At 48.7% G+C, this 26,341-nt stretch overlaps 1 protein-coding gene across 1 annotated transcript in view; it reads left to right on the forward strand.

Moving 5' to 3' along the window:
- The first annotated feature begins 363 nt into the window (after positions 1 to 363).
- The window catches only part of FRMPD3 (FERM and PDZ domain containing 3), an 83,807-nt gene continuing 57,829 nt past the window's right edge, over positions 364 to 26,341 (forward strand). Inside the window, exons 1-3 of the mRNA XM_029240214.1 lie at positions 364 to 407; positions 21,871 to 22,025; positions 25,015 to 25,117. Of these exons, the coding sequence (XP_029096047.1) occupies positions 364 to 407; positions 21,871 to 22,025; positions 25,015 to 25,117 (302 nt within the window). The remainder of the gene's footprint in view (positions 408 to 21,870; positions 22,026 to 25,014; positions 25,118 to 26,341) is intronic.

Consider the following 26,341-nt stretch of genomic DNA (forward strand, 5'->3'; position numbering starts at 1 on the left):
AGTAAGTACCGCCCTCCGCGCAGCGGGGTTTGGGATCGCCTGGGAAAGGACCAGAAAGCGGGGCGCCCAGCTGATGAGGCCGGGGTGTGTGGGGTTGGGGGGTCGGCAGCCGGGTGCTGGGGTCCTCGCCAGCCCCACACAGCGACTCCGGGCGGCGCTGGCATGGGTCCCTCGTCCCGGGTGCGCGCCCGCTGGGCTCCCGCAGTCGATGGACCGTGGACGGAGTTGGCGCGTCCGGAGCCGACATCCCTCCTCCCCACCATCCGCCAGCACCCCACCGCCAGTCCCTAAGGAGCCGTTCGGGTTGACAGGCCACCCGCGTGCCCCATCGCGGCGCCACCCGCGAGGAGATTGGAAGACAAGATGCGCGGGGCCGAGGGTTTGGACGCCTGTGGAAAAGTGGCGGCGTGAGCGGAAAGTTTTCCTCTGAAAGTGGCGGTGGCGAAGGGGGAGGAGAGCTAGAAGCCGAGAGGCACACGCCGGCGGGGGCAGGGGCGACCCCTGGGGGACTCGAGCCCCGCCCTCCCCGCAGCAGCCCTGTCCCGAAGCTCCGCACCCCCGCGGGAGCCCGACGTCAGAAGTGCGGGGGCTTCTAGGCGCAGCTTCCCCAGGGCCGGCGCACCCTGGCTGGCCTGCCCTCGCGTGGCCTCAGCGTTCACGAAGCATCTCGGCGCTGAGAAACAAGACCGCCCGCCCGACAAGGTGATGCATTATTTGTAGAAAGCTTGGCAGGTGGGAATATGCAGGCCCGTACCTGTCACTTTCTTTTCCTGAGCTGTGTAAAATTCTAGGGTGGGGGGGACGGTGGTGTCTGAGATCACAAAGGTGAGTTCATCCAAAGTCACAGAGTCCCATTCTTAGAGAAGACCCAGATCTCCCTTATGCTTCCCACCCCCCCCCCCCCGATTCTCATCTGTTCCAAGAGTCCTGATGATCATAATAGCTACTGTTACTGTGTGCCAAGCATCGTGCTGACCTCTTTAGGTAGTAATGAGAATTCGTGTACAGTCAGAACTGTAGCTGGCATTCACTCGGTGCTTTCTGTGTACCCGGCACAGTTGTTGTAAGTGCTTTACGTGTGTTGAACCTTCACAACAACTCTGTGAGGTAGAACCCGATATTTTCCCCATTTTACAGATGAGGAGATTGAGGTGGTGGAAATTGAGGGGTGGACAAGCCCAAGGTCCCACAGCTGGTGAGAAGCAGAGCTGGGCTTCCCCCCCCACCGTGTTCCACACCCCCACTTCTTACGTCTGCACCCCGACTGTTAACCACTAGAAATAGGGTGAGAATTTGACTTTAATGAAGTAATAACACAGGCTTTGTTTTCCCCACAGTGCAGCTTATTTATTCTGTAGATCTGAAGTCAGGGCCCAAGGTCCAAAGAGATTTGAACCAATTTTCAAATCATCCTCATTACATTCTGTGGAGAGAGGCAAACCAAGTGGACTGTAACAGGACAGCAGATCCTATTAGTACCTAAACATAACAATGATAATCGTGATTGCTAATAGCCTCCAGTGATTCAACACTTACTTTGTACATTTAATCTTCATGTAGGTACTTTGAAATAGGTACTATCATGAACCCCATTTTGTAGATGAGGGAACTGAGGCTCAAGAGGTTAAGTAACTTGCCACAGAGTTCGGATTCCAGCCCAGATCCTCTGCCTCCAAAGTCCAGACTAGATCTCACCTTTGGCAGATTTGTGCCAACTCCTTGAGCCATCTCGTCCTCCGCCAGTTGTCCAGAGCCCTGCACCGTTCCCTCCATTCCCCAGCCCCCTGTTTGCACTGAAGAAAGGATTGTACAGGTTGGTGGAGAAAGGGCTTTCTAAAGAACATGGAGTGTTCTGCGTGGATTTGGGTTTTGTCGTTGCACTAAGTGCTGTGCCTGTAACATCAATAAGCTGTTCTGCTTTATAAGTTTTATTAATTGGACAAGTGTCTGGTCTGCTGGCTTGGAGCTGTTAATCCAACATTATGGCTCTATCTGAGTACCACTGTTAGGAATTATTTTCTGAAACATTTTTAGAAACTTATTTGCAATGCTGAGCAAAGCCATCTTCCCACCTCCTGCAGAGGGAGAGGGGGCTTCTCTTTCGGCCAGGACTTCAGTAGCAGAGACTGCAGAAGACACTTGTGTAGAAGTATTGCTATTCCTATTGATTTTTGTTCCTCCTTCCCCCAGGATGGCCCCTGTGAACTGAACAGAATGTGGCCAGGTTCCGAGGGGCTCTTCCTGAGGCACGTCTGGCCCCGCAGTGGGGATGTTTGTAATTTCCCACCATTAGCCCTGACCCATTCACAGAGCTGGCTTCCACAGACCCTCTTCGGTGTGGACATAACAGCGTGTGAGCTTCGTGGCTTTGGTCTCCATTACTATGGCTGAACTTCAGTGTATCTGCTGGCGGTCCACCCCTCCTGCCCCCTCCCATGAGATGGGGGTCTTCCACGTGTAGCTTTTGGGTGGTGCATAGGATGTGTGGCTGGTAATCCAGTGCTGGGCTGTGTCCCTGGTTGTCTCTGTGGCCTCTCCTGAGTTCAGTGCATCATGTCAGAAGGCTGCACGAAAGGGGCCACTGGGTAGCCCTAGTCCTCTGCCCTCATTCCTGTGGCTAGAAATTACAGATTCACTTCAGTTTTGCCTGCATTTTTTCAATGACTTATTTTAATTACAGTGGCTTAAATACCTAGAGGTTTCCCTCTTTACTGAATCTTCTCCTTTCCTGGAATGCCCTTCTCTGCCTTGTCCATCTGCTGGACTCCTGTTCACTTTCACCACTCAGCTTGGGGTGGTGCTGGGGTCTGGTGGGAGTCATGGGGAGGGGGCAATGGCCCTTCTCTTTACTCCCATAACATCTTCTGCTGACCCCTGTGGTTCCAGGTGACACATGATTTTTTATCTGTCGACATACCTGCCCCCACCTCAGACTGCAACCTCCCTGAGGGGAAAGACTGGCCCTAGTTTCTCTTCAGTGCCTGGCACTGTACCTGGCACATAGTAGGTGCTCAGTACATTTTTGTTGTGTATATGAATGAATGCTATCTAAGAGCCAGTGGAGGGAGTCCCTGACTCACAGCAAGGGACTCTGCTATTATTCCCCTTACAAGAAGGCAGGTGGGAGCAGAGCTGGCATTATTCTGTAACAGAGAGTCCCAGTTCTGTGGATTTTAATCACTGAAAAAATACAAATACACCGTAATGCCAAAACCTGAATGCTTGGGGAAGGGCTTTTCTGGTTAGTAGCACGTTCTGGATAACTGAGGGTTAGGTGAAAAAAAAGTAGGCATTTTTCTTTACCCTTTTTGGGTCTTTCTACAGTGTCTGGGTCTGGTTTTCTAGTGAAAACCAGAATTAGTGAATTGAGTCTGGGGTCCATCATTGAATCTGTGTTGCCAAGTACGTAGCCTGTGGGTTCTTGGGATTCCCTAGGATTCTATCTTCCCCAAGCCTGGTTGCAGAATATGGCGTAATCACCTTACCACCTTCACCCAAAGACAAGCCTACAAGCCCTTTGAGGTTTGCAGTTTTACTGCTACTCACATCCTCGAAACTGACAGGGGGACCCAACTAATAACATGAAAGAGGTGCAGAGTGTTTGGTGCTAGAAAATCAGCACCTGCTCTTGCCCTTCACTTTTGTCCTTAGGCGGAGGGTTCACCAACCTTGCTCCCCCTTTTCTGATACCATAGGATCTTCCCTGTGCTTTAGGAAAGACCTTCTAATTCCTTCCTCCCTCTCAGCAGGAAGATGCAATTAGGCAGAATAAAAGGTGTCTCGTTGCCCTGAGGCTGTAGTTGGCATCTCTGGACATCTCCAAACGGGGTGACATGAGTTTACCAGGCCTCTGCTCACATAGCCTCTTTTGTTAAGTTGCTTCTTGGCCTGATTTCTGCCCTGTCCCCCCTCCCCCTGACTCAATGGACAGAGCTTGAGGCTGGTGCACAGGGCGGAAGTCGGGCCTTGCTCGGTTTGCTCCCTCACAAGAGGTTTGCCTGGTGCCTGCTAGGCATGGTGCCTGGGCTTCACATACCACCCGCATCATCTCAGGCAAGGAGGGGGAAGATGGGCCATCTAGGCAAAGCAGTGGGAAGGATGTGCCTTTCTCTGTCCAGCTACGACTAGGCTGGCTTGCCCCGAGGGGGCACTGGGGAGGGGACCTTATGCCCCAGCAGAGCCAGACATGAGAGAGGGAGCGAGGAGGTTCACTTGCTCGCTGTCTCCCTGCGTCAGCTCCAGCTACTTGCTCCCCCAGTCCACCTCTCCCCAGCACCCCTTTCCCACTCGGGCTGTCCTCTTCGTGCCTCCAGCCACGCCCCCGCCCCATCTGACTCTGGGCCAGTTCTCCGTGCCCTCCCTCTCTACGGGCCCAAATCTGACCCCTCCTGTAATCCCCAGCTGCAGTCCTCCAGAAAGCCTTGGCCTGCTGCTTCTGGAAATCCGCAGAGAGTGGATAAGGGCGAAATCAATAACTTCCCAAGTCCCCGGCAACTCTGAGATTCTCCAGCTGTTTGACCAGAGTCAGGGGTTGGAGCCTCCCAGGCTGGCGGCCCGGCCCATCGCTGCCTGGCAGCCTCACAGAGAGGAGGGAGATGGCACAGCCAGCCCACTGAGTAGGCCCTCGTTTGGCTTCAGGAGGCTTTGCCTGGAACCCCGTGCAGCCGGCGCCTGCCAAGCAGCCCCCAGAGGGCCGCTGTTTGAGCCCTGGGTCTTTGGCTGCTGGGGAAAGCTACTTGTTGGGATGTTCCCAGCAGCTCCTGTCCACACCTGCTCCCCCTATCTGGCCTCCAAACCTTGTTTACAGTTCAGCCCTGGGCAGACTAGAGGCTAGGATCTGAAAAGAGAGAAAGATCTGGGTGGCCAGGGACCCTCTGCCGGCTTAGCGCTCTGTGCCAGAGCTCTGCAGCCCAGCCTGGCCTCGGAGAGATGTGCTCACTGAGGGGAAGAATTCAGGCCTACTGCTCCCTTCCCTGCCAACTCCACTTTTCCCATCATGACCATTCCCTCTCACCTTCTGGAATTCTCTCCCCTTCCCCTTTTCTCCTCTCGATCTCATTCTCTTTTGCAAGAAAAATACAGCCTCTGGTGGCTGGGGAATTGGCCCAAGCTGAGACGGTGTCCTGGGTCCTCTTCCTCAGGCTATTTCGGATTTGCCCCTCGCTCGCCACATCCCCAGCCGTGAAATGGGGCGGGTGCCGTCCTGCTGTCAGTGTGGCAGAATAGCAGTGCCCTTCCCCAAAGAGCTTGATTGCCCGGAGTCCTATACCAGAAGGCTCTCATTACTGCGTGGCCCACTGCCGGAGCCTGAGGGCAGAGCTGGGGACAGCTCGAGGGCATTTTGAGAGCAGGCGAGGCACAGGACTGGGCCGCCAAAAAAAGCTAAGGCAAATGAGAGTCGGCGGGCACAGTTTCTCTGCCAGGCTTGCCTTCTCCAGGCCTGTCCTTTCTCCTTCACTGTCTCCAAGGCCCTCCTCTTGTCTCATTTCTGCGCTTCTGTCTGGGTTTCTCTGCTTCATCTCGCCTCTCCCCTCCCTCCTGGCTCTGTCTGGCCCCCTCTCCTGCTCAGCCGTCTTCCCTTCCTGTCCTCACCTCTCCCCCTCTGGCTCGGTCAATCTCTGTCTCTGCCTACTTTAGAAATACTTGGTGTGGTACGTGGAGGGTGGAGGCGGGGTGCCCAGAGCCCCTTGGAGTGACACGACAACTCCTTCAAGCTCCCGTGAGTGTTTCGTTGCTCCAGTCCCCCTCACTGCCTCTGCCAGTGACAGGTGAGTGGGGTCTATAATGCAGGCACTAACTCCGCCACAGCTCAGCGTCAGCAGCTTCAGACCTGGTGACCCACGCTGCCATATAGCATGAGCCTCACATCTGGCACAGCCCTCACATCTGTCACTGGGCTGGCAGCCCCAGCACGGAGGGTTTAGGAGCGTGTCTGGGCCTATTAGACAACACGTTTGAGTCTATTGGATGTGTAGCCCCTGAGGGGGAGAAGTAGGGAGGGGAGGGGTCGGCTGTTAAGAGGGTCCTCTGCAGTATCCTCTCAGAAGCCTCATGGGGTCGGTCTTTTGTGAGGTGACTCCAGTCTCCCAGTTATTTGTGGAAGGACAAATGGCTTTGGTCTCTCTACCTGCTCCCTTGTGACCTGGTAGAACAGGTGATAGGTGCCTCCATTCCAGCCCTCAAGGGAAAAGCAACTGCTTGGACAACCAGAAAACGAATCCAGACGCCAGCAGGTTTTCCAGAAGATCCCTCTCCAGGCTCAGCTAAGGAGGAAGTTGCAGGACCATGAAAACCTGGAGGAAAAGAAGGAGAAAAGCCCAGGAGGCAGCCCTGGGAAAGTAATTGAATTGTCTACCCAGAGGCTCCCAGGAAGGGAAAAGACTATCTATCCAAAGTCATCCTGCCCACCCTCTGGGCCTCTGGCCATCCCGAAAGAGGAGTTGTTTGCTCTTTAAAGAAACATTCCTTCCCTGGGGAGGAGTAGCCATTAGATTTCCCACCCTGGTACTCCTAAAAGGACTGGAGGCATTCTGGCTCCCACTTCTTCTTAGACTGTAGCCCTCCTGTACTGTACTCTTCCTTTTACTCCATTCTCTCCCTATTTTTGTCTTTGGGCAGAGATGTTGAAGGGTTTCTCCCGTGGACCAGAGTCCCCAACTAGAAACCTATCTTTCACAGGCTGAGGCAGAACCAGTAGGCATTTGATAATGGATTGCATGGAATGGCCAGAGGATTCTAATCCATATACCTCAAAATCACTCCTACCCGTGCATCCATCAAGCCATTTAGAAAATATAGGACTTCCCCGGTGGTCCCGTGGTTAAGACTCCATGCTTCCATTGCAGGGGGCATGGGTTCCATCCCTGGTCTGGGAAGTTCCACATGCCGTGCGGTACGGCCAAAAAATAAATAAATAAAAAGAAAATATTTATTGTAGCACCCACTATGTGCCAGGTACATACTAGGTGGTAGAGATACTCCGTTGAACAAAAGAGACATAGTCAATACTCTTACAGGGTTTACAGCCAAATAATCACAGAAATGAATCTATAATTACAGAGCCTGGTGAGTCTCACGAAGGAAACAGATCAGGTTGCAGTGTTAGGAATATCAAGGGGCAGAGTTCTCAGGGAAGACCTCTGTGAGGAGGTGATATTTACATGGAGACCTGAAGGATGAAAGATGAGCCACGTGAAGAACGGGGAGAGAGCTTTCCAGGAAAAAGGAGTATGAAGTGGGAAGACCTCGAGGTAGCATAGAACTTGATGTGTTCAGAAACTGAAAGGAGGCCAGTGGGGCCAGATTGTCCTAGGCAAGAGTACGAGTAGCATAAGAGAAGTTTGGCAAGGAAGAGAGCACAACAGGGCCTCGCAGGCCACGGCAAAGGACTTTGGATTTTCTTCACTTGCAGTGGGAAACGTCTACAGGGTGTTAGGCAGGGGAGTGACGGGATCTGATTCGGGCTTTTGCAATATCTGTAGTGACCAGGCTTAAAAGGGGGCAGCAGTGGCTACAGAGGGAGACCAGGAAGGAGGCTACTGCAGCAATCCAGGGGAGAGATGATGGTGGCTTGAACTGGGTGACAGCCATGGAGATGGAGAGAGTTGGTCAGATTCTGAAAGAACAGCTGCAAGGACTTACTGAAGGGTTAGAGGTGGGGGGTGAGGGAAAGGGAGAGACAGAACTCAAGAATGACTCTGAGGTTTCTGGCTTGAGTCATTGAAGAGGTGATGGTGCCATGTACTAAGATCAGGAGGGCTGAGGGAGGCCTGGGCTTGAGGGGGAAAAAAAATCAAGAGTTCAGTTTTGGACATGTTAAATTTGTGATTCCGGTGAGACATGGCAGCAGAGATGTCAGAGTAGATCATTGGAATGTAGGAGTTTGGGAGCTCACAGAAGAGGTGTGGGTAGAATTGGAAATTTGGGAGTTGTCTGCGCATAGATAGATTGTATTTCAAGCTAGGGGACCGATGAGGTCACCTGGGAAAGAGAGTAGAGAGAGAAGAGCAGGGCTGTGACCGAGTTGAGAAGAACCACAGTATCCAGTGATTAAGTGGAGGAGGAGAAACCCACAAAGGAGACTAAGAAAAAGTGGGCAGAAGGGTAATTGGGTGTCAGGAAGCAATCACAGAAGCCAAGGGAGGAGAGTGTCCCAAGAAGGAGGGAGTGGTCAACTGTGTCCAAAGCTGGTTAGAGGCTGAGTAAGCTGAGGACTGAGAGATAACCATGGAGGCCATTGGTGACCTTAACAAGAGCGACTCGGTGGAATTGAAAGATGTGGGAGCCAGATTAGAGTGGCTTGAGGAGCAAGTGGGAGACGAAGACGTGGAGAAAATATGTGTAGAAAACTCTTGAGCAATTTTGCCATGAAGGGGGGCAGGAAGTGGGGCAGTGTAAGGGGATTGTGGAGTGGAGCCAGGTGGTTTCTGTTAGTTTTCTTAAGGATGGATGGTTTCCACCAGTGTGCTAGCACGATTCTGGAGAGGTAAAGAGATTGATGACTTAGGGAAGAGAGTGAATGCCCAAAGGAGTAAAATCCTTGAGAAGTTAAGAGTACCCTCTATGGCACCAGAGCATAACTGCAGAGATCTGCCATTGATAGGAGAAAAGAAAGATCCTCCATTTTAGTAGAAGGGGAAAAAGAAAACACAGGGACAGGTGCAGACAGGGTGGTGTGTAGATTTGGTGGTGGTAAGATAAAGGAGCTCTCATTTGATGGCTTCTGTTTTCTCAGTAACATATGGAATGAGGTCATCAGCTGAGACTTGTTGGGACAAATGGGGAGGTGGGGAAGGAAGATCTAGGAGAGAGGAGGAGCTATGAGAGAGTCATCTGAGAGAGTGAGAAAATAGTGGCCAGATAGCACTGAGAGCCCATACCAGGTCTGAGACCATGGGTACAAAGTGAAAGCCATCTACTCAAGTGTGTGGTTTTTCTCCAGCTGCCTTTAGCTACTTGGATACAGGCATGGATAATGCATATGGTTGAGTTTATTGAGGAGTGGAGTTTGCAAGGGAAGAATAGCAGAGGAAGAGGAAGTAAGGAAGTTGAAGGTGTTTGCAAAAGAATGATGTGAACATGAAGGGAAGTGACAATAAGAAGGAGAGCAGAAAGTGAATAACTAGGGGCAAGTGCTTAGGGAGGCCTCTCTGAGGAGGTGACATTTAAGCTGAGACCTGAAGGGTGAATGAAGAGTTCGCTCTGCAAAGAATGGAGGAACAGATTTCCAAGGAAGGGAATAACAAGTGAATAGGTGATCTCGATTAGTCCTGCAGTGGGAGTCCCTGCAGAGGTACACTGGCAGGATAGATGGGGAATACAGAGTGGGATGTTGGCAAGGGAGATTGGGGAGGTGGTCGAGTATCTGATGACGACCCCAAATCTAGGTGTAATGATGGAGTGAGTGACTGAGTGAAGGTAGAGGAAGCAGTTTTTGGAGGCCTCTTCATCACCCTGTGGATGTTGAATTCACCAATGGTGGTATCAAGAGTTGGAGTGGGCACACCCATTAGGGTGGCTATTATCACAAAAATGTTTAATATTAAAAAGATAGAAAGTAAGAAGTATGTCAGGGATGTGAAGAAATTGGAATCCTTGTGCATTGCTGTTAAGAACGTAAAATGGGGGACTTCCCTGGTGGCGCAGTGGTTAAGAATCCGCCTGCCAATGTAGGGGACACGGGTTCAAGCCCTGGCCCGGGAAGATCCCACATACAACTAAGTCCATGCGCCACAACCACTAAGCCCGCGTGCCACAACTGCTGAGCCCTTGTGCCTAGAGCCCATGCTCCGCAACAAGAGAAGCCACTGCAATGAGAAGCCCGCGCATATCAACGAAGAGTAGCCCCCGCTCACCACAACTAGAGAAAGCCCGCGTGCAGCAAAGACCCAACGCAGCCAAAAATAAATAAATAAACAAATAAATACATTTATTAAAGAATGTAAGTGGTACAGTCACTGTAGAAAACAGTATGTCAATTCCTCAAAAAATTAAACATAGAATTACCATATGATCCAACAATTTCCCTTCTGGGTATATACCCAAAAGAAGCGAAAGCAGGGACTCATATTTGTACACCCATGTTCACAGCAGCATTATTCACAATAGCCAAAAGTTGGAAACAACCCGTGTCCATTGACAGATGACTAAAATGTGGTACACATATACAGTGGAATATTACTCGAACTTAAAAGGGAAGGGAATTCTGATTTATGCTACAACATGCATGAACGTTGATGACACTAGCCTAAGTGAAATCAGCCAGTTAGGAAAGGACTAATGTCGTATGGTTCCACTTATACGAGGTTCCTAGAGTAGTCAAATTCATGGAGCCAGAAAGATAGAATGGTGGTTGCCAGCGACAGTGGGGAGAGCGGAATTGGGCATCAGTGTTTGATGGATACAGAATTTTAGTTTGGGAGGATGATGAAGTTCCAGAGACAGATGGTGGTGATGGTTGCACAACAATATGAATGTACTTGATGCTACTTAACTGTGTGCTTAAAAAATGATGAAAATGGTAGATTTTATGTTGTGTACATTTTCCCACAATGAAATAAAAAGTTAGGGGATTCCCTGGCGGTCCAGTGGTTAGGACTTGGCGCTTTCAGTGCTGCGGGCGCAGGTTTGATCCCTGGTCAGGGAACTAAGATCCTGCTAGCGGCACAGTGTGGCCAAAAATAAAATAAAATAAAAAATAAAAAAAGCAGAGGGGAAGATCCCATGTGACTAGGAACTGAAGTCCTCAGTGAGTTGTGGGGACCACCCAGGATATCATAGACAGCAGTGGGGAGGGAGATAGAGTGGTAGAGGTGGGCGGCAGGCATGTTCCTCAAGGGAGCAGGATTTTTGGCAGAGGAAGGAGGAGGAACGGCACTGGCAAGCAAGGAGGCACCTGCACCTACCTCCGCCCGCCACAGGCCCTGGAGGTCTTGAGATTTGAGAGGGAAAATAATCCAGCTTCCGCTTGAGAGGGCTGGCAGACAAATGATGTCCTCAAGGAATAGACCAGGCTTCCATTGAGAAAGAAGGTGAAAGTGCACTTTCAGAGAGTAAATGAAAGATATAGTGGGGGTTGCTGTTGACCAAGAGTTCCTGAGGGCACAGCGGAAGGGTTTGAAGAGAAGAGAAGTGTGGCATTAGGGGATGAACAGACCCCTACGGGGATGAGAATCCTTGGGTTCTGAGGGATGACCAGAGTCGAGTGGACTTCTCTTTGGTGTTGACCGAAGTTAACAGGCACGTGAGGCCCGCTGGGCTGAGTCTCTCGTATGGGAAGGTGGACTCACAGGCAGGTAGGAAGTCAGTTCTGCGGCTGGAGTCTCTGATATGCCCCTTCTACTGTGGTGGCTTCAAGGCAGGCTGCTCTGACAGAGAGCACTGGCGTGGCCCTCTGTTCACTGGCAGAGGAGCGGTCTGCTAACTCTTCCCCCGCGTCTACTCATTGCCTTCTACTTAGCCCACGGGTTCTTCGCCAAAATCATGTGGGAAAATTGGCTCTGGATTTGGACGGACCTGGGGTGACATTGTAGCTCCACCACAGTGTATACAGCTGGGTGTTCCAGAGCAAGTTTAACTTAATCTCTCTTCACAAATTCTCAGTTTCTGCATCTGTAAAATGGTGATAATATCTCCTACTTGGGGGGTTGTCGTGAGGCTGGATCGAGGCAGTATGTGCACCGTACCTGGCACATTGCGAGTCCTCAGTGAATGGCAGCTGTTGTTTTCAGTACTGTGCTCTCTCAGCATCTTCCTCAACTTACTCCCAGATGTTGTGTGTCCTCAGGCTGTTCTTTTGATGACCAAACTCTTCAGTAAGGCTAAACGGTGCGCCATCTCTCCAGATCTGTCTCTCCTTTTCGCTAATGCAACCTTACTTTTCTTGTTTCATATACTTTTAGAGCCCTCCCTGTTCTTTCCTTTTCTGACTCAGGCAATGAGTTCTTTGTTTGCATGGCTTTATGTATTCTTTTTCCAAGACAGCATTTGTGATTTCTTTTTTCTTTAAATTTAATTTAGTTTAATTTAATATACAGCAGGTACGTATTAGTTATCTATTTTATACATATAAGTGTATATATGTCAATCCCAATCTCCCAATTCATACCACCACCACCACCACCCCCGCTTTCTCCCCTTGGTGTCCATACATTTGTTCTCTACATCTGTGTCTCTATTTCTGGCTTGCAAACCAGTTCATCTGTACCATTTTTCTAGATTCCACATGTGTGTGTTAATATACGATATTTGTTTTTCTCTTTCTGACTTACTTCACTCTGTCTGACAGTCTCTAGGTCCATCCACGTCTCTACAAATGACCCAATTTCGTTCCTTTTTATGGCTGAGTAATATTCCATTGTATATATTGTACCACATCTTCTTTATCCATTCGTCTGTCGATGGGCATTTAGGTTGTTTCCATGACCTGCCTGTTGTAAATGGTGCTGCAATGAACATTGTGGTGCATGACTCTTTTTGAATTATGGTTTTCTCTGGGTATATGCCCAGTAGTGGGATTGCTGGGTCATATGGTAGTTCTGTTTTTAGTTTTTTAAGGAACCTCCGTACTGTTCTCCATAGTGGCTGTACCAGTTTACATGCCCACCAACAGTGTAAGAGGGTTCCCTTTTCTCCACACCCTTTCCAGCATTTGTTGTTTGTAGATTTTCTGATGATGCCCATTCTAACTGGTGTGAGATGATACCTCTTGTAGTTTTGATTTGCATTTCTCTAATAATTAGTGATGTTTGAGCAGCTTTTCATGTGCTTCTCGGCCATCTGTATGTCTTCTTTGGAGAAATGTCTATTTAGGTCTTCTGCCCATTTTTTGATTGGGTTGTTTGTTTTTTAAATATGGAGCTGCATGAGCTGTTTATATATTTTGGAGATTTATCTTTTGTCCGTTGATTCTTTGCAAATATTTTCTCCCATTCTGAGGGTTGTCTTTGCGTCTTGTTTATAATTTCCTTTGCTGTGCAAAAGCTTTGAAGTTTCATTAGGTCCCATTTGTTTATTTTTGTTTTTCTTTCCCTTACTCTAGGAGGTGGGTCAAAAAGGATCTTGCTGTGATTTATGTCATAGAGTGTTCTGCCCATGTTTTCCTCTAAGACTTTTATAGTGCCCGGTCTTACATTTAGGTCTCTAATCGATTTTGAGTTTATTTTTGTATATGGTGTTAGGGAGCGTTCCAATTTCATTCTTTTACATGTAGCTGTCCAGTCTCCCAGCACCACTTATTGAAGAGACTGTCTTTTCTCCATTGTATATCCTTGCCTCCTTTGTCATAGATTAGTTGACCATAGGTGCGTGGGTTTATCTCTGGGCTTTCTATCCTGTTCCATTGATCTGTATTTCTGTTTTTGTGCCAGTACAATATTGTCTTGATTACTGTAGCTTTGTAGTATAGTCTGAAGTGAGAGAGACTGATTCCTTCAGCTCCTTTGATTTCCCTCAAGATTGCTTTGGCTATTCGGGGTCTTTTGTGTCTCCACACAAATTTTAAGATTTTTGTTCTAGTTCTGTAAATAATGCTGTTGGTAATTTGATAGAGATTGCAATGAATCTGTAGATTGCTTTGGGTAGTATAGTCATTTTCACAATATTGATTCTTCCAATCCAAGAACGTGGTTTATCTCTCCATCTGTTCGTGTCATCTTTGATTTCTTTTATCAGTGTCTTATAGTTTTCTGAGTACAGGTCTTTTACCTCCTTAGGTAGGTTTATTACTAGGTATTTTATTCTTTTTGTTGCAATGGTGAATGGGATTGTTTCCTTAATTTCTCTTTCTGATTTTTTGTTCTTAGTGTATAGGAATGCAAGAGATTTCTGTGCATTAATTTTGTATCCTTCAACTTTACCAAATTCATTGATTAACTCTAATAGTTTTCTGGTGGCATCTTTAGGATTCTCTATGTATAGTATCATGTCATCTGCCAACAGTGACAGTTTTACTTCGTCTTTTCCAATTTGGATTCCTTTTATTTCTTTTTCTTCTCTGGTTGCCGTGGCTAGGACTTTCAAAACTATGTTGAATAATAGTGGTGAGAGTGGACATCCTTGTCTTGTTCCTGAGCTTAGAGGAAATGCTTTCAGTTTATCACCATTGAGAACTATGTTTGCTGTGGGTTTGTCATATATGGGCTTTATTATGTTGAGGGAGGTTCCCTCTGTGCCCACTTTCTGAAGAGTTTTTATCATAAATGGGTGTTGAATTTGGTCAAAAGCTTTTTCTGCATGTATTGAGGTGATCATGTGGTTTTGATTCTTCAATTTGTTAATATGGTGTATCACATTGACTGATTTGCGTATATTGAAGAATCCTTGCATCCCTGGGATAAATCCCACTTGATCATGGTGTATGATCCTTTTAATGTGTTGTTGGAATCTGCTAGTATTTTGTTGATGATTTTTGCATCTATATTCATCAGTGATATTGGTCTGTAATTTTCTTTTTTTGTAGTATCTTTGTCTGGTTTTGGTATCAGGGTGATGGTGGCCTCGTAGAATGAGTTTGGGGGTGTTCCTTCCTCTGCAATTTTTTGGAGGAGTTTGAGAAGGATGGGTGTTAGCTCTTCTCTAAATGTTTGATAGAATTCACCTGTGAAGCCATCTGGTCCTGGACTTTTGTTTGTTGGAAGATTTTTAAGCACAGTTTCAATTTCGTTACTTTTTATTGGTCTGTTCATATTTTCTATTTCTTCCTGGTTCGGTCTTGGAAGGTTATACCTTCCTAAGAATTTGTCCATTTCTTCCAGGTTGTCCGTTTTATTGGCATAGAGTTGCTTGTAGTACTCTCTTAGGATGCTTTGTATTTCTGCAGTGTCCATTGTAACTTCTCCTTTTTCATTTCTAATTTTATTGATTTGAGTCCTCTCCCTCTTTTTCTTGATGAATCTGGCTAAAGGTTTATCAATTTTGTTTATCTTCTCAAAGACCCCTCTTTTAGTTTTATTGATCTTTGCTATTGTTTTCTGTTTCTATTTCATTTATTTCTGCTCTGATCTTTATGATTTCTTTCCTTCTGCTATGGGTTTTGTTTGTTCTTCTTTCTCTTGTTCCTTTAGGTGTAAGGTTAGATTATTTGAGTTGTTTCTTGTTTCTTGAGGTGGGATTGTATTGCTAGAAACTTCCCTCTTAGAACTGGTTTTGCTGCATCCCATAGGTTTTGGGTCATCGTGGTTTCATTGTCATTTGCTTCTAGGTGTTTTTTGATTTCCTCTTTGATTTCTTCAGTGATCTCTTGGTTATGTAGTAACGTATTGTTTAGCCTCCATGTGTTTGTGTTTTTTATGTTTTTGTTTTCCCTGTAATTGATTTTTAATCTCATGGCACTGTGGTCAGAAAAGATGCTTGATATGATTTCAATTTTCTTAAAATTACCGAGGCTTGATTTGTGACCCAGATGTGATCTATCCTGGAGAATGTTCCATGTGCACGTGAGAAGAAAGTGTAATCTGCTGTTTTCGGATGGAATGTCCTATAAATATCAATTAAATCTATCCGGTCTATTGTGTCATTTAACGCTTGTGTTTCCTTATTATTTTTCTGTCTGGATGATCTTTGCATTGGTGTAAGTGAGGTGTTAAAGTCCCCCACTATTATTGTGTTACTGTAGATTTACTCTTTTATAGCTGTTAGTTTTGCCTTATGTATTGAGGTGCATATATATTTATAAATGTTATATCTTCTTCTTCTTGGATTGATCCCTTGATCATTACATAGTGTCTTTCCTTGGCTCTTGTAACATTCTTTATTTTAAAGTCTATTTTATCTGATATGAGGATTGCTACTCCAGCTTTCTTTTGGTTTCCATTTGCATGGCATATCTTTTTCCATCCCCTCACTTTCAGTCTGTATGTGTCCCTAGGTCTGAAGTGGGTCTCTTGTAGACAGCATATATATGGGTCTTGTTTTTGTATCCATTCAGCCAGTCTGTGTCTTTTGGTTGGAGCATTTAATCCTTTCACATTTAAGGTAATTATTGATATGTATGTCCCTAGTACTACTTTCTTAATTGTTTTGGGTTTGTTTTTGTAAGTCCTTTTCTTCTCTTGTGTTTCCCACTTAGAGAAGTTCCTTTAGCATTTGTTGTAGAGCTGGTTTGGCGGTGCTGAATTCTCTTAGCTTTTGCTTGTCTGTAAAGCTTTTGATTTCTCCATAGAATCTGCATGAGGTCCTTGCCGGGTAGAGTAATCTTGGTTGTAGGTTTTTCTCCTTCATCACTTTAAGTATGTCCCGCCACTCCCTTCTGGCTTGCAGAGTTTCTGCTGAAAGATCAGGTGTTAACCTTATGGGGATTCCCTTGTGTGTTATTTGTCATTTTTCCATTGCTGCTTTTCATAATTTTTCTTTGTCTTTAATTTTTGTCAATTTGATTATTGTGTGTCTTGGTGTGTTTCTCCTTGGGTTTATCCTGCCTGGGACTCTCTGCGCTTCCTGGACTTGGGTGGCTATTTCCTTTCCCATGTTAGGGAAGTTTTCGACTATAATCTCTTGAAATATTTTCTCTGGTCCTTTCTCTCTCTCTTCACCTTCGGGGACCCCTATAATGCAAATATTGTTGCGTTTAATATTGTCCCAGAGGTCTCTTAGGCTGTCTTCATTTCTTTTCATTCTTTTTTCTTTATTCTGTTCCGCAGCAGTGAATTCCACCATTCTGTCTTCCAGGTCATTTATCCGTTCTTCTGCCTCAGTTATTCTGCTATTGATTCCTTCTAGTGTAGTTTTCATTTCAGTTATTGTATTGCTCATCTCTGTTTGTTCTTTAATTCTTCTAGGTCTTTGTTAAACATTTCTTGCATTTTCTCGATCTTTGCCTCCATTCTTTTTCCGAGGTCCTCGATCATCTTCACTATCATTATTGTGAACTCTTTTTCTGGAAGGTTGCCTATCTCCACTTCATTTAGTTGTTTTTCTGAGGTTTTATCTTGTTCCTTCATCTGCTACATAGTCCTCTGCCTTTTCATTTTGTCTATCATCCTGTGAATGTGGTTTTCGTTCCACAGGCTGCAGGATTGTAGTTCTTTTTGCTTCTGCTGTCTGCCCTCTCAGCATTTGTGTTTTAACTTCAGTGCTATAATCCAACAGAATGAAAGCACCTCATCCTTCCCACATAATTGTGGCCCTCTCATCGTCTGAGAATAGCATTGTAAAGTGTGGTCCATGAACAAGCAGCCTGGGCACCACCCTGGAATTTGCTAGAAGATTAGACCTAACTCCAGACCTACTGTATCAGAATTACTGTAGCAATACCCCCAGGTGGTGCATATACACACTCAAGGCTGAGCTGCACTGCTAGAGTAAGGAGCCCAAGTGAGGGCTCTTTTAGCAGAAGAATGGTTAGTGTTCAAGGTCCTAGTGAGGCGACACCCAGAGAAGCTCCTTCACAGTCCCAGGGAAGGAGCTCCCATCCCCGCCACAAGGAGAAGATGGCATCTCCTGGGGTCCCAGCTGCCATGCGGGATCTCTGGAGCTTCCAGGAGAGTCAGACCCCTGTGGCTCCATTGCCTGCCAGTTGCAAGGGGAGTGACAAGACTCCCCAAGGAGCTAACCAAATGTAAAGAAAAAGGAGCAAAAAGCAAGGAGGGATGAGGAACCAAAAGCTGATGCCTAGGAGTTTAGCTGTTAGAAATGTAACAGCTTCCTGCCGAAAAGTGCAGGGGAGAGAGCAGCAGCTGAGAATCAATCCATCTTCTTCTCAGTTCACCTGTCCTTCAGCCACATCCTGCCTAGCAACAGTTGTCAGCATGAGCTCCAGCCACCAGTCCCTCTTTGGACAGTGATGGGGAGATGAATTTAGCCCCGAGAAGAACTGGAGTCAGGGTGTCCACAGGGAGGCAGGTCGTCTAATCGTTGGGACAGTTCCCTGGAAAACGAGGGGGCAGAGCATATCATGGGGCTGCCACTTAGAGGCAAGGAGTTGATGGGGGAAGGGCCTGGATTGTAGGAAGCGGGTGAAGTTTATCTTCAGCTCCCATCCTCTGCCCCTCCAGTCACCCTGAATGATGCTACCAGTAACATTGCCACCTCTACATCTACGTGATACATTAAGCCTTCCAAAGTGTTTCTGTAACCATGATGTCATTTCATTCTCCCAATGACACTGAGTGACTGGGATCAGAGACAGATGAATTAAGATGTGGGCTGGCCGTCCAGACTCAGCCAGGATGTGGAGAGCTTTGGCTGCAGTGTTGGGCCAACCCTGCAATGGAGACTGAATAGCCAGAGGGTCCTGGACCCTGAGTGGGTGTGGGTGTGGGTGCTGGGATTGTGGGCCCTGTCCAAGAAATTTGGCTCTAGCCGAGGCCCTCATTGGCCTCCACCTTGGAGTCTGGGCTGGAGGAGGATCAGAGACCTAGCCTATTTGGCAGGACAGTTAGCGAGTGTGAGGCCATAATGGATGTGAAAGCACCATTTTTCTGATGAGGTAATGGGTGTAAAAATGAAAAAAAAACAACACATGGCTATAAGGTGTTGTTATCATTTGGCAGAAGATAAAAGGCTAGACCTTTACCCGGGTCACTGACTGGAGAGGGCAAGCCTGGCGCAGGGTGAAGGGACACCTCTGGGGGCCTTGGGTAGGAAAGGGACAGATTGAAGGCACTGCGTGCTTTGGGGCAAACAGAAGAAAATAGCAGATCCCAGAAACAAAGCTGGGCAGAGGATGGGGAGAGAGGACCATAAGCTTTGGCTGCTTCATAGTTTTGTTCAGGGTTGCCCTGTTCGAAGGGACCAGAAGGCAGAAGCCAAGCATCTTTCGAAGTGCGTATTTTCCCCAGGATGGCAGTCACGTGACCCGTGGACAGCTGAGCTCCCGTCATCCGTCACCGCTTGACTTCAGTGTCACTCCCAAGTCTCTAGGCACTCAGCAAATTTCAGAGGGACTGAGCCGCAGACACTGAAAGATGCAAACCCCATGAGGGCAGGGACAGCTTCCATTTGCATTGCAAAATGGCCTTCTGGTCAGTTAAAGGAGGTATTTCTTCCCTGACCACAGAAGCTGGGAAGGCCCAGACAGTGTGAAAAAATGGCTGCTTGCAGAATTGGGGGAGGATCCAATTAGGGACAGGTAGTCCAGCTCTGTTAGGGACAAGCCGGGGACGAATGTGCTCCAGTCGCACCTGGAGACATGCCTGTGACTGTGGGAGAAATAGCCGGGTCCCTTGTGGGGAGATGGGGGCCACCCACAGACAGAGCTTAGCCTCTTGTCACTCTTCCCATCACTGCCCTTTCCTGGCCATCCAGCACGGTTCCCGTCTCCTCCTGGGAGCCCTCTCTGGTCCTCCACCCCCTTCTCTGAACACACAATTTGGGCCTTAATCATGGACTTCATATACTATTCTCAGTTACCACTCTAATTCTCTTGTTCAGTGTACACTTGTCTCTCTGACCTGCCCCCTCTCCCCCCGCGCCCCCTGCTAGACTGGAAGATATTTTTTTGTGTGTGTGTGGTACGCGGGCCTCTCACTGTTGTGGCCTCTCCCGTTGCGGAGCACAGGCTCCGGACGTGCAGGCTCCGCAGCCATGGCTCACAGGCCCAGCCGCTCCGCGGCATGTGGGATCTTCCCGGAGCGGGACACGAACCCGCGTCCCCTGCATCGGCAGGCGGACTCTCAACCACTGCGCCACCAGGGAAGCCCTAGACTGGAAGATCTTTGAAGGCAGAGATCTGTAACTTCTTGGGCCCCCCAAAGCTCCAACTGTGTGAGTAGGCCCTCGATAAATACCTGCTGATGGATTAACATAGTCAAAACAGGAAAGCAGAACACTTGGGTCACAAAAGGCTCTTAGCTTGTTGGGTCCCCTGGCACCAGGAGTGTCTGTTTTCATGAGGATTGGTGGTGCCTCAAGGCCCAGTGGAGACTGGCATGTCATCAGCTTTGGAAAAAGAAAAAGGCAGCAAAACCGAGGCTGCAGTGGCCCGGGGGCCCTGCATGCAGGACAGGGTAGCAAGCACTCCCACAGGTGCCTGGATCTTCCTTGCAGTGTCCCTGCTCCCCATGCCCCAGGATGTGCAGCCTGACAGGCTCTCATCGTCCAGGTTGCCCTGGCTGGTGCCCATGGCGGAAATGAGCTGGTGTCATCCCAAGAACAGGCCCCTTTAGTGCCAGTGAGTTGAGGTCGGATGACAGGAGACAAAGGGCTCGTTTGGGAAGCAGCTGTAGGGGTGAGGCAAGATGGCGGCTACAGGAAGATGTTCTCTGGCTCCCTTCAAGGCCAAGTGCCTGCCTGCCTGCCACCAGCAGCAGAAATGAGAGAGGTGCCAGCCTGAGGCCACCCTCACTGAGCCTCCTGGGAGGGTCCCTATCCAGAACACCGGCCAGCCAAGTTCCAGCTTCCAAGTGACTTTCTGTTGAAGAATGACCATTTGTCTTACCAGCATGAGAGGGAAGGAGCCAGTTTCTGAATTCATCTTCAGCAGGCTTGACCTCATCTTAGCAGCTCCTTCCACCTCCCTCAGGGGGCACCAGACAGGGCCCAAGCCAGCATGAGTGCAGCCAGAGTTGATGTGGTCGGATTCAGATCAGCCACAGTCCGTCTTCCTGCCTGAGTTCTTCTGTGAGAGAGACAAGCCCGGGACTATGAATTTCTCTTTTATACGATTACTCTAAACCTACCGAATCTGCATCCTGATAAACAACCTAACTGCTTACAACCACTTGCTCCCGAGGAATTTGGTATTCTTCGCTAGTCAACAATCACTCTCACAGTGTCAGAACCTCCCACTTCTTTTCCAAACCTTACACTAGTTTGATTAATTAGCTCCTGGCCCTCTGTATCTTGTTCAGAAGGGCACTGCCTGGAACCTTAATTTTTGAGAATATACACACCTAGGCTAGGAAACTCAATCCCTTTTATTAGGCCAATTCAGGGGGCTGAGGCTCTGGGCCTCTTGGGTCTGGTCCGCTCTCTTCTACCTCCACCTGCCCTCTCCTGCCTGCTGGCCATTCGTTCCCATTTTTGCCTCTTCCCTTGCCCCTGCACACAGTGCCTTCACAAAGCCCAGGGTCCCCCACGCCCTCACCCCTTAGGGCTCTTCATTCAGATAGTGAGCTCAGACCCATCCTTGGCTGCAGGATGCCTCACCCTGGCCCTTACTGTAGACCCTCTGTAAAGTCCCAGTGTAATTCCTAAGCTTCAGTAAGCTGCGCCGTCAGCATCAGGAGTGCTATCTATAATCTCCCCCGAGTCCTGAGCCAGCGATTTCTCTCCTCCCAGCTCGTCTGGGTTCGGGTCTTCCGGCAGCCACAGGAGGCAGCTCCCCTTCTTGCCCATGGGAGCCGTTCTCCAGCTATCCCATTAACTGAAATAAGCTGGCGTTATGCACGGTTGCGTAGGTGCGGGTCCTCCACATGAGCCCGTTTGTTTACATATGGCATCTCAATAGTTTATTTTTATATATAACCTAAGGGACATTAAAGTTTAAGATTACACAAGGACTTCCTGAAGGTGCTCCACATTCTGAAATGACCTCACATTCCTTCCCCACTTCCTTGCCTGTTTTGTGGTCCCTTCCCTCAAGGTTCTGCTTTCTCTTAGGGAGTTAATAGCCAGTTCAATGGGTGATAACCTTTTGAACTAACTAGCTGTTAGTCCTTTTTAGGACTGACTCTAATGTCAGGCTCCATGAGGCCAATTTCCTCTGTTGGCCCTGGCCCTGTAGACAAGCGGCTTCTCCTTTCTAGACTCTTCTTTCTCCAGTCTGAAATATGAGGCAGTCCTCACCTCTGCTGGTGCCGGAGGATGTAGGAGGTGATGTGCGTGAACTCCCTGGTGCCATGGGCAGCACCCTTTTCGGTGTCCCTCCCAGCTGCTTCTGAGGCTTAGTTGCCTTTGCGTCTTGTTTTGCTCCCGTCTTCCCCTTCCCCTCAGTCATGTGATACAGGAAGAGAGCGCACATGATATGGAATGTGAGCAGCTGCGAGCAGAGACGCTGCGACAAGTGACCATTCACCGGGACCCTATATATGGCTTTGGCTTCGTGGCCGGCAGTGAGAGGCCTGTGGTGGTGCGATCTGTGAGGCCAGGTAGGTGTCCCTCAGAGTGTCCCCGTGGCCCTGGCTCCTACCCCCCCAACACCCACACATCGCCCCAAAGAGCAGAGCACCCGAGTATACTGTGTTGCCAAGGAACTCATGAAGAGTGGGTGAAGACTTGCCAACCAGTGACTGTGTGATGGAGCTAGGCTTTTAAGACTTACCCACACACACCATAGAGGCTGCTTGGGCTCTAGACAGAGGCTGTAGCTGATGGTTCAGTAGGGTCTGGGTCTTAATAAAACTTCCCTTTGCACAGAACCTTCCTAGGAGAGCCATACTGCCTTGGATGAGGAATACTCATCCGATTCAATTCAGCAAATATGTATTGATCGCCTACTCTAAGCCCAGCAAGGTTATAGGGAAATACAAGACAGAGTTCCTGTCCCCAAGAATCTAACCATCAGGCTCTGGAGACTAGGACACGTTCATGAAATAGGTCATCCATTAAAGACTGGAGTCAGGATATAGATAGACCATAGGTGGGAGAGGAGAGTGAAATCTCTGAATGCCACAGTGGCAATACAACACCTACCATTGATGGAGGTACTACTGTGTGCTTTACATCATCTTGTTCAATCCTCACAGCTGCGCCCACAAGGTAAGTAATACCATTCCTATTTTACAAATGAGGAAACCGAGGCATAGAGGAAGGGAAATGACTTGTCCAGGGTCACTCTGCTAGGAAGCAGCAGAGCTAGGATTTGCACTTAAGCCTGTGTGATGCCATGCGGGGGGAGCAGGGCTTGAATGGGACCATGCGGGGTGGACCAAGCGAGAACTCCACCGGAACTGTAAAGCCTGCTGTCATGAATGAAATGGGAAAGGGCCTGAGCACTGTTTTGTTCTGAATCTTGCTCGGCATTGACAGAAAAGACAGACCGAAAGGAGCTCTATTCCTGACTTGCTGGGCCTGAGGCATTAGATGTTTACAACAGTTTCTCGCTCTGTCAAGAGGAGCAGCCGGAGTACAAACTGGTCTAGCAGAAATTTGATGAATTTTGCAATCCTCCAAGGAAAAGAAAAAGATTTTTGTAAGCTCGCTCTTCAACTAGAGGGCATAAAGTAAAAAAACAATTCAGTACAAGAGTTCATGGATGACCTAAGGCTCCCGAGTCAGTCTTGCAGTTTGGCGCAAGGTTTTTGAGTCTCTGATCAGAAATCAAATTTGTCCTGGGAAAGAGGGACCCAGATAAAACTTAGTAACAGACCACCAGGAGCCCCTGGTTTAACTTCAGAGGAGACAGAATTCATAAGGTTGCTGCAGGTGGTATGAGAATGTAGAAGAAGGGGTTGGAGAAGTGGAGAGAAGGAAAGCCACAGGGGAGACCACAGGAGGCCACGGGGCCGGCAGGCTGATTGCAGAGAACTTGTTTTTGAGAGCGCAAGAAAAGATAAGATGCATCCTATAGAGGAACAGTTATGGTTGAAGAAGCCAACAGACCATTCCGTGAAAATAGTAGTAAACTGAGCTTACTACTGCATCAGAGAGCCAAGGCTTGTGATGGAGATTGAGTTCCATGAGGACCTCCTCCATTAAAAGGAAGGAAGGAAGGAGGGATGGATGGATGGAAGGAAGGAAGGGAGGAAGCAAAGAAGGGAGGGAGGGAATAGGTAGAGTGGCCTCTACCTAAAAGATTGGCATAATTGGCAGAAGTAGATAGGAGGAATGAAATGAGTTGAAGGAATTGTCCCTTGGAGGATATGGTAACTACCATTTATTGAATTCTTACCAGCATCAATCAGCTGTTTTAAGTGCTATACACTCATCATCCCATCTATCCTCCCAACATTCTCATGATGTTACTTCTCCATTTCACAGATGAGGAAAGAAAGATTCAGAGAGATTAAATGTCTCGTCCACAACTAGTGAATTGCCGATATGAGGTTAAGAGTCTGGGCCTGGCTGGCTGGCTGCAAAGAGTGGACTCTTCACCACCAATGCTCCCCATTTCTGAAGTCACTGTGCTGTCAGGAGACTGGGCCTGCTGGCTGAGCCACACTTAGCACACAGGCCCCACTCTGCAGAGCCACTGAGCTGTGCTCAAGTGACACAGTGGCCTTGTTATTGTTCATGTTTGTGGAATTTGCACAGCACACTTCTTTGTAGAGAGAGGAATAGTTGGGATCTGGCCCTTTTGAGTGGATCCCAATAAGCGTCCAGGCTGGTTTGAGAGAGGCATGTCGTTAAACATCCCTTTCAGGGTTTGAGTTAAGCTGGGTCCAACTTCTCGTTCTCCCTGAATCTCTAAAAAGCGTTCCTCCAAGAAGGTCTTTGCTAAACACCACGAGCAGCATAGCCCGGGGCACCCCTCAAACCCACCCTTCACCCCAACCAGGAAGGTAAGGCCCTCAGGCAGGTCTGCTTTCTAAACCTTGACAGTAGAGATGGGAAGGAGGGAAAGGAAATTTCCAAGTGCCCGTGATTTAGGGTCTATGCCTTGTTCCCCTCATTTCTTGGAGAGTAGCATGTCTCAGAGGTGAAAGAAAATAAACCCTTCAGGTCTTTTAGTCCATCCCCTTGTCTCCAGGCAAGTGAGCGCCTACATCCTTCCAGACCAGTGAGTTTGGATATTGTTCAAGTAAGAAGATTCCTCGCCCCCTCCCATCACCTGTAGCCCCTCCAATAGTCTGGAAGCCATTCTCTGTGCCCAAGCAGATCCCTCCTGGTGAAACGGAAATCTGTGCTCCTCTCTAGACCCAAGCCAGGAAGCACGCATGAACCTCGTCTGAGCACCAGGCCTTTGCTACCACACCACTCCCAGCCAAAGGAGGGCCACTGCATTCTCTTTCTCCAGTCCTCTGCCCTCCATCCACAACAGGCAGCAGTGGCCCGGGGCTCAAACAGCGGCCCTGCCACTGGCACCACGTGGCCCGCAGCGTCGCCTGCACCCACGTCAGCTCCCTCAGGCAGTGTCAACTCCCTCCCACCCAGGCCTGCGCTTTCCCAACCCTCACGCCTGTCTCCTCTCCTCTGCAGGAGGCCCCTCTGAGGACAAGCTCCTGGCTGGTGACCAGATTGTGGCTATTAATGAGGAGGACGTGAGCGAAGCCCCCAGGGAGAGGTTCATAGAACTCATCAGGTAATAGGGCCTTGGCAAGAGCTGAGTACGGCCCTCCCCATCCCACCAGTGGCGTAGCTATGGCTGCCACAGCTCTCCCTGGCCCTGAGAGAGGAGCCCTCCCAGGAAGGGCAGCCCGAGCCAGGGTTCCTGGCTACCCAGGACATCCGGGGCCCAAGGGCCCTCACACACTCTGGCTTAGCCTCGTCCAGTGATGTGAGCAGACATCACTGCTCACATCACTGGACAGCCTCCTGCCAGAGCTCACCTCACCTCCCTCCACCCAGCTACTCCCCTTACCCATGCCCTTTGGTTTTCGACTTGCTGTGCAGTAAGTGACCAATGAGAACAAGTGAGTGACCAATGAGAACAATGAGTGACCAATGAGACAGACCAAGTGAGCAGTGAGAACCAAACAAGCCATTCAAAGGACATTCTGAGATAAGTACAATGTGACCAAGTCACTGTTTCCCATCCCCCCCCCCAAAAAAAAAAACACAAGAAAATCCAAATGCCTGGCCAGTGGGTTGAAGGAGGGAACCTGCCATTGCGGATTTTGCTCACAGTGTGTGTGACCCCTTAGTGCCCTCCCCATATGGGGGCAGGTGAGAGAGAGAAAGGGGTGTTAGCAGGACCACCACCCTCTGTCCGTGGAGTAATCACATTGACTTTTCCTCTCCTTTACCTCTATACATACCAAGCCACCACATACCACACACACACACACACACACACACACAAACACACACACACACCATGCCACCACATACCACATACATACACACCATGCATACCACATACTACACACCCACCCACATGCATACCATACACACACAGACACAAAACATGGCACCCCCCACACACACCCCCCACATACCACACACACACACATCATGCACTACAAACATGCCTGCACACACACACACACACGCACGTACCGTAGGCACTCCCACATGCACACACAGCACCCCCACGCCCCCTTGCATACACGTGTTGATAAGGAATGAGATGGTAGAGACGATGGCTCTAGATTCCACGGGCTGACCTCAGTTTGGAGGACCTGGGCTGTCTCCCCTCAAATGGAACCCTGTGCTCGCCCTCCCGCTCTCCCTCTCTGCCTGCTGTAGTCTGTTCCATCTCTGCATCCATCTCCTCAACCCTTCTTGATTTGGAGTGTTTCCATCCCACTTGTCTTTCTTTTTCTCCCAAAGCCCACCTGCCTCCAGACCCCCTCCCTCCCCTTCA

This window comes from Monodon monoceros, unplaced genomic scaffold (genome assembly GCF_005190385.1).
Source record: "Monodon monoceros isolate NGI ecotype Baffin Bay Population unplaced genomic scaffold, NGI_Narwhal_1 Super_Scaffold_22, whole genome shotgun sequence".
Taxonomy (NCBI): domain Eukaryota; kingdom Metazoa; phylum Chordata; class Mammalia; order Artiodactyla; family Monodontidae; genus Monodon; species Monodon monoceros.